Genomic DNA, 8230 nt, shown 5'->3' with positions numbered 1-8230 from the left:
ACCATTTTCTGTTTTGGTGGCCTGGGGGTGACGGACAGGTTAATGTCATTTTTAGAAGAATCTGCAATAGTAAACTTTTGGTTTTCCTTAGAAACGGAGGTTTAATCTTTAATCATGCCCACATTCCTAATATGGGCGTGTTATATGTCATCTTAAGTCATCGATTTATACGTTATATTTTTACAATATCCCAGTTAAAAATATGTGAGCCACAGGGGAACGCCACTTTTGCAAGCACACCACGCTAACGCTGTTTTTAACTCTACAAACTTGTAGTTCCAACTTTTTTTTCCAAGTATCTTTAAAACGATGCTCAAGGAGTCAGGAGGAGTTAGGAGGAGTCAGGAGGAGGAGTCAGGAGGAGGAGTCAGGAGGAGGAGTCAGGAGGGGTTAGGAGGAGTCAGGAGGAGTTAGGAGGAGTCAGGAGGAGTCAGGAGGAGGAGTCAGGAGGAGGAGTCAGGAAGAGTTAGGAGGAGTCAGGAGGAGTCAGGAGTCAGTAGGTCAAACTCCCAAGGAGGATTTTGAATTTGTAGATGTCTGTAACTTTTTTTCCTCTTTTGGAGGTCAAAGGTTTTCTGATGTGTTTGTAGACTTAAGCTGGTGACGTAAAATGTTAATAAATGTTTTCTATTCTAGATTGTGAATAAATCAGCCAAATTTCACACCAAGTCACGTGTCCTGCGGCCATCCCATAATATCAAATCTCTCCTTAGATATCGCCGACTCCTGTTTGGGTTTCATTGGGTCATTAGAGGTTTTGGTTCTGTTCGTGTTTGGACTGTTTTGCTGTGATGTCACCATTAGATCTGTGTGAGAGATGTCATTTTACCCGTTCTAAGTTTGTGGACATTTTGTGAGTTTGTGGCGAAGGAAATGTTTCTGTAAAGGAGCAGAAAGAAAGCTTGAAAACTTTCTGCTCCTTCAGTCCAGACTTTAGAGAAGTTGTTTGTAGCAGAAATTGTCCGTCTTTCTCCTCGTTTCCGTTTTCCTCTTGTTCTCTCTGAGCTGCTGGAGGTTGAAGACTCTCCGGGAAAGTTCCCAAACTGTTTTCCTGCAGCTCTTGGGGTTTGGACAGGAAGTCTTCTGCCTGAAGGAGAAAAACCTCCTTTCAGAGAAACGCTGCAGAGGAGCTCCGTCCGTTCTGGGAGCTTCTAGGAACGCCGTTTTCTCCACAAATTCCAGGATAAAAAAAGCTCCGAGCGGTGGTCAGGAAGGAATTCCAGTGAAATCCAGAAGCGTTTATGGCGAACAGCTGCTGGAATACACAGACGTTCAGATTTCTGCGCTGGCACCATGAAAACGTTCAGCCGCTCAGCGTCTTTCTGCACAGAAACGCCGCCGCCGCTCCGGCGCATAAACACTTTCTGGTTTTGGGCCGGAGGCCGCCTGGTGTCAGATCCACATTCCTGGATCCCGGCCGCGTTTTATGAAACCCCATAAATCTGAGCGGACGTTCCTCTGCTGCAGGGGAAGAAGTTCGAGATCCTTCCCGACGGCCTTCCCTCGGCGCGGAAGCTCATCTACTACACCGGCTGCCCGGCGCGCTCCCGCCACCTCCTGCAGCTGCTGAGCAACAGCCACCGGCTCTACATGAACCTGCAGCCGGTGCTGAAGCAGGTCCGCCGGCTGGAGGAGAACGAAGGTACTCCCCAAAAGCCCCGCCCCCTTCATTTACGCTTCTTCCCATTAAGACTTCTGTGATGACACGTTGATCCATTTTAGGGTGTCGACTAATCGACGACTGATTTAATAAAATACTCTGACTCCATTTAATATAAACGACTAGTTTAGTAGTCGATTAGTCGACTACTAAACTAATCGTTTGTGGCAGCACTAATCTATTTTGAGCCCGTTGTTCCCATGATGCACCTGTGTTTGTACAAAGCTTTGGTCCTAACCCTTCTCCTGATCCCACCCAGAGAAGAAGCAGTACCGCGAGTCCTACATCAGCGACGCTCTGGACCTGGACCTGGACCACCTGGACAAGCGGTGCCGGGCCAGCGGCAGCAGCGCCGGCAGCGTCTCTCAGCACAAGCGTCTGTTCCGCCACTCCACCACGAGCCACGGCAGCTCCCACACCTCCGGCATCGAGAGCGACAGCTTCCGGGCCCCCGGCCAGCCCCCACACCGGCCCCTGAGGACCTGCAGCTCCTCCACCACCAGCCACGCCAGCTCCCACACCTCCGGCTTCGAGAGCAGCAGCAAGGAGCGCGCCATCGACGACGACGGTGAGCGCCGCCGAGGTGAGCCCGCTGGCGAGGAGGTTTCAGGAATAACGTTCTTGTGTTGCAGCAGAGATCGAGATGCTGGTGGACGACCCCAAAGACTACGAGGAGCTCCACGAGATGAGTCTGGAGCCAGAACTCTGCATCCACATCACCGAGGACATGCTGACCATGTCTCCTGACCACACCAACGGATACTCAGGTACACCGCCGGCCTCCCGCGGCGCCGACAGCAGAAGGGTCCGTCCAGCTCAAAGCTTGTTTTCTCTGAAGGTTTGATCGTCAAAGACGTGGGCTCCTCCACCTCCAGCTCCTCGGAGACCGTCGTGAAGATGAGAGGACAGAGCATCGAGTCTCTGCCGCAGGTGAGTCCGCAGGTGGAGCTTCCTCTTGTGGGGTTTCCGTTTGTCCTGAAGCTCCTCCCTCTGAAGGCGCTGACCGACTCTCGTTTCCACAGACCTCCGCCTGCAGGAAGCCTCAGTCCTCCGCCGACCGCCACAGCCAGTCGCTGGACGACATCCGGCTGCACCACAAGGACTGCCAGCAGTGGGCGGAGCTCTGCCAGGACACCGCCCACAGCTACACGTTCGGCTGCGCTCAGGAGCTGAGCGACAGCGGCAGCCACCACGGCCAGGCCGAGCAGCGGGCCGGCGTTCACGGCGAGCAGCCAATCAAGAGAACCAACAAGTACTTCTCTCTGGACCTGACGAGCGACGAGGTTCCCGAGTTCGTGGTGTGACGGACAGAGACGAGAGGCGGCCTCAGGGCGGTGGCGTGCTGCCCTCGCACATGTGAGGGTGTTTTACGGGCCGGACGCGTGGAGCGGACACGACCGAGTCCACCGGAAGATCCTGAACTTCCATGAGAAGGATTTCTGTCTGAACCGCGTCTGAACTTCTGGCAACCGGAACAGAAACCATGTGACTCGACTCTGAGCTGCAAACCAAAGAAATCCGGCGGGGATGGAGGACGCCTCCTCGCTCCTGCAGCCCCTCCCCCACGCCGCCGTGCCTTCTTCACTCTATGCAGGAACGCTCGACAATCATGCACTCACCTGGAGTTTAAGCCATCGCTGCGTCCCGGACATTCTGGACATCGCGCCGCATCGGAGCTCTTCTGCTGCTCCGAGGAATCAGGTTTCCTAGCCGGAAGGAGCTGCCGTACGGTCAGACGTCTGCCGTATGGTGACACCTCTGCCTTTTGGTGAGACATCTGCCGTACTGCAGCGTCCAAACAGACTTTGGCGTATCTCAAAGCAAACCCGTTCCACTCCTGCGTTCCGGTTGTTTCCGCTTTGTTCCAGAGATTTGAAGCGTTTTTTGTTGGTTTACCGGAGTTGGTCTGTCAGTGTTACTGGAGGTCACAGTGTTTTTGCTCCGATCAACTTACAGATCTCCCAGTTTCCTGGAGATCCGGCGTCTTCCTGCGTCAAAAATGTCCTGAATGAACTCGGAAAATGTTTTAAACCGAAGAGCACAAAAGAAAAAACAGAAAATAAGATGAAGCTTAAAAAGCATCAGGCACTCCTCGGGCAGCTCTCTGCTGTTGCCATGGAAACGTCACTTCGGATGAGCTTGGTGCTTTTTCCTGCATTAACTGTAATCCTGCTGACGAACAAATTGCGCCCCCTAGTGTTCAGCTAAAGAAAACAAGACTAAAATGTTGTAATTTACACTTTTTTAATTCCATTTTTTTTAAATAACACAAGAATAAAAGTATCAGAAAATGAATTTCGGGTTAAAATTAGAGTTCATCAGACTGTGGTGGACTCAGATATGATTGTTTCTGTTTTTAAAAACATGTTAATGACGGATTTCATGATTTTAACAAAACCACAAGAGCGTTTTCTTTAAAATCTTATGAACAAACAAACCTTTGGAGACGTTTTTGTTCTGACGGCGATCAACCGTCACTGATTCTCATTATCCAGACGCATCCGCCGGATAAAACTACTGAAGATTCAAACTTTAACAAAAGTCTTAATTATCAGAGCAAAATGAAGCTTTAGGTCACAGCGCCCTCTGCTGGCTGCTGCTGGCACTTCCAGGTTATCTTTATAAGGTGCATTTATTCCAGCTGCATGTTATTTACGTTTTCTCATTATTTGAGTTTCTGTTTTCTTTATTTTTGTCAGAATAATAAGCAGATTTAGAGCCGAATTCTGTAAACGTTCGAAACTCTCAAACTTTTATCTGTTGGAGTCAAAAAAAAAAGATGAAACATGAATTCAGTCGAGTTTGTTTTTTGTTTCTTGAACTAAGAAACTCAAACTTGTTCGATTTATAACGTTAAGATTTTTTTTAATTGTTGTGAAAAATTCAACTTTTCCTACAAAAATGACCAGGAAAGCAATAACATGTTTTCTCCGTCTTTTGTTCAGAATACAGATTTTTTAAACCAAACGTTAAAACTTAAACATTTGTCTATTTAAAGGCGTTTTTGTATTTCCTGCCGTTTGTGGTGATCGAGTGACGCCGTTCGTCTGACGTGAGAACAGCATGAGGTACTCAGTCTAACCCCCCACCCCGGGTGGTGTCATGCTACAGTCTGTGGGGGTCTGTGTGTGTTTACCCATAATCCTTTCTGTGAAAGGACCCCCCTCCCCCACTAAGAAAAGGTATGTTGTTGTTTTTAAAAATATTTGTAATAATGTTCCGCTCGGTGCCTTCTGGGTCCTAATGTTATCAATATCCAATAAAGAAAGAAAAAGGTACAAACATGGAGGAACGTCTCCGTTTATTCAATGATCAGAGAAATCCCTTTGGTTTGTGGCGCCCTCTGCTGGACGGTAATGGAACATGCGACTATCACTTTGGCCTGCAGGGGGCAGTGTTGATTCAGGTTTTAGATGAAACTAAAATTATGTTTGTTCATTTTAAAAGGTAAAATATTAAAATAAAGAGAAATAGAAAAAAGTATTTTATGAAGCGGCGGGCAAATGTGACGGTGGATTCTCTGGGGTCAAAATATGCATTTTTTTATTCATTCTTTCTATCAAAGCTGCGTCTAACTAAAACATAAGGTTTTCTTGGTCTTTAAATGTACTTTTATAAATAGTTTAAGCAAATTTATTTGCTAAAAAATACAAAATTATCTGAAACAATATAAAGAAAATCTAATAAAATAAAAATAAATGCAGGATAAATTCCTTCTGGAACCAAAAAAAAATGAATTAGATTACCGGTATGTTTAGATTTGACTGAAATTTGGTTCAAATTCCAGTTTTCTTCTGAATTTCTGGACTCTTCAAAGCCGTCGTTTCCATAGCAACCACTGGACTTTTTGTTTCTCCATCAGAAAAATGTTGGTTTAAATTTTTGGATTTTCCCGAATCGACCATGTTTACGACAAACTCAAGAGTGAGAAATAAAAACCAGGAAGTCTGATTTGTTAGGAAACGGCAGTAGTTGGTTCTGTTCTGACCCGACGGACCCGACATCATCAGAGGAGAACCTCCCTCCAACTGAAGGGTTCTGGGGCGTTCTCAGAGTAAAAACATCAGATGACCCTGATGTGTTTCATACTTGAGCAGACAGAATTTATCATAATTTAATCACAGGATTAGTCTGTTGTGTGCTAATCCGGATTAGGATCAGGAAATGCAGATGTTTGAGCCTCCGTTAATCCAGAACCGTTTCAGGAACCGCTCCTCTTCCTCAGGATCAGATCCGGTTGCTTGTTTGTAACCGAAGCGTCTCGGCGTTGGAGCAGCAAGCAGATGTTTGTGGGCGGGGCTAGCAGGCAGGCAGGGGAGGGGCCTGTTTTCATCTCTGATTTGTGACCATCTGCCTCCCCCCGGGCAGCTCTGCCCCACTGCCCCCTGGGATTTACAGGGAGGTCAGCGCCGCCGCCGCGTGGTCACCTGACGCTCTGAAACCCTCTGACCATCAGATCAGGCGGCCGGACGCTCCACCACCAGAGAGAGGAGCGTCAGACCAGAACTGTCCGTTAGACAAAAGGGGGCGGAGCCAGAGACAATGGATTTCCCCTCTGAGTTGCCATGGCGACGGCAGTGGATGGTGGTGATTTCCTGTGCATCCTTTGGGGAGGGGGGGGGGGGGCAGCTTCTTTGTGTGGATTTTCTGACTAAAATGAAGATAATCAGATTCTGATTCAAAAACATTCTTTTAGGTTTAGACTTTGAAGATTTAGATTCTGTTTATCAGCTGAAGAAGTCTGATCATTTTGATTAAACTTCCTGATCGGATCAATCAGATCTGAGATGTTAAAGTCTGAGAAATAAATCCATGAAAAGCATCGAGTGAAAATGTTACTGAAGTTATTGAAGCTGAAAGCTGCAGTTTCTCTGAAAACTGCATTAAAAAGGGAAAAATGTTAAAATGCTCCGATAAAAGCTGAAAAAATCAAATCTGGAAAAAAACATCAAAACACAGGAAACGATTTAATGATTTAATAGCTAAAAAATAAGAGAAAAATACTAGATTATACCGAGTAAAAGAATAAACAATGAAGCTAAAATAAATTCTAAAATCAACTGGAAAAAAGCTTCAACCAAACGATGATAAAAATGCTAAATGTTAAAGTTCCAGACTAAATATTACATTAAAACTGTTTTTATAATAAAAAAACAGTTAGAAGTTTCTGAAGTGAAGCTGAATAATTCCAAAGTTTTTTGTCAACATATAAACCAAACCTCAGATTATTGTGTTTATTGTCGTTCGTGTCGACGTTTGCAGATGAAGAGACGATCTACAGACTCAGATGGAAATAAAAACGTTTTTATGACGTTTGTCTTTGAAAAAAACAAAACAAATTTACTGAACTGAATCTATTTCCACTCTGAATGAAGAGACTTACAGTAATGATTAACTTGTAATAATTAAAGATGATTTTCTAAACAAAAACTAAAAATGTTCAATTTGACATTCAATCAAATATTAAACTAAAACAAACAGGATCGTTTTAGTTGATCTGAATCATTTCTGATCCCAGAAAGATTCAGGAAGTGACGTCAGAACGGCCGGATCGGTTCTGAAGACAGAACTGAACCGGAATTCTGAGGAGCATCAGAGGAGGAGGTCAGGGTGCTCCTCAGCTCCTCCTCCTCAGCTCCTCCTCCTCAGCTCCTCCTCCTCAGCTCCTCCTCCTCAGCTCCTCCTCCTCACTTTTATGCTGAAAACAGGAATCAGAAACTAATCAAAACCGGTTCTGGATGGAGAAACATCACAAGGTTCTGGTTCTGGTTCTGGTGGAGATGGACTGAATTGTCGGTTTATAACCTTTTCAGCTTTGATGTGATCGATCATATTGATCTGTTTTCATTTGCAGTCAGACTCATGAACTGATGAATCCTGGATCAGAAAATCTGATCTTCTGATCTGACAGATTAACGAGCAGCTGACACCAACAGATTCAGATGATCCTCAGAGCCGATAATAACCGGAGTAATCAGATTACAACCTCTGGGTTTATCTGCAGCTGATGGAGGATTTAGCCGCTAATTTACAGGAAACACGAGAGCGCGGGAAACCTGAGAGCGCGGGAAACCTCCGGACCAGGTTCTCCTGATGAGGGAGGCTCGTACCCTCCTCCTCCTGGATCCTCCTGGATCCTCCAGGATCCTCCTGGGTCCTCCAGGATCCTCCTGGATAAATGAATCCGAGGGAGAGAAAGGGGGAAGAGGAGGGGGGGTCCGACGAAGGAGAACCGGAAGCAGTCCAGAACATGGAGGAGAACCTGCTGAGAACTTTCAGTAAATCAAACTTTTTGATTAAGAAAATGAGCTGAAGTTATGAAGCAAACAAAAACATCTGTTTTTGTTTGTTTGTGTTAAGTTTCTCTTGCAGCTCTGACCCGCAGGAACACGGAAGCTCCACATCCACATTTTGACATCAAACTTTATGACCCCCCTCCACGCACGCGCACACATCTGCGCGCTCCTCTGGATTCTGTTCCGTTCTGGATTCAGAGGAGCCTAATGCGCATGCGCTAACAAGTTCCTAATTTGAAGATGCAAGTGAGAGATGAAAGCTTCCGCCCGTGTG

General features: G+C 46.2%; 1 protein-coding gene across 3 annotated transcripts in view; it reads left to right on the top strand.

The window, feature by feature from the left end:
* Window positions 1-4948, top strand: part of frmd6 (FERM domain containing 6) — a 24364-nt gene extending 19416 nt beyond the window's left edge. For 2 of the 3 annotated variants that reach the window (XM_024275390.2, XM_036209936.1), the window contains exons 10-14: window positions 1468-1642; window positions 1920-2228; window positions 2293-2427; window positions 2499-2590; window positions 2683-4948. In XM_024275390.2, the coding sequence (XP_024131158.1) occupies window positions 1468-1642; window positions 1920-2228; window positions 2293-2427; window positions 2499-2590; window positions 2683-2964 (993 nt within the window). In that variant the 3' untranslated portion in view covers window positions 2965-4948. The remainder of the gene's footprint in view (window positions 1-1467; window positions 1643-1919; window positions 2229-2292; window positions 2428-2498; window positions 2591-2682) is intronic. The other variant, XM_024275400.2, reaches the window with a different exon arrangement.
* Window positions 4949-8230: the final 3282 nt, after the last annotated feature.

The sequence above is a fragment of the Oryzias melastigma genome, linkage group LG22, assembly GCF_002922805.2.
Source record: "Oryzias melastigma strain HK-1 linkage group LG22, ASM292280v2, whole genome shotgun sequence".
In the NCBI taxonomy this organism is placed as follows: Eukaryota; Metazoa; Chordata; class Actinopteri; order Beloniformes; family Adrianichthyidae; genus Oryzias; species Oryzias melastigma.
The sequence above is the reverse complement of the archived record's forward strand: the minus strand, read 5'-3'. Positions and strand labels throughout refer to the sequence as shown.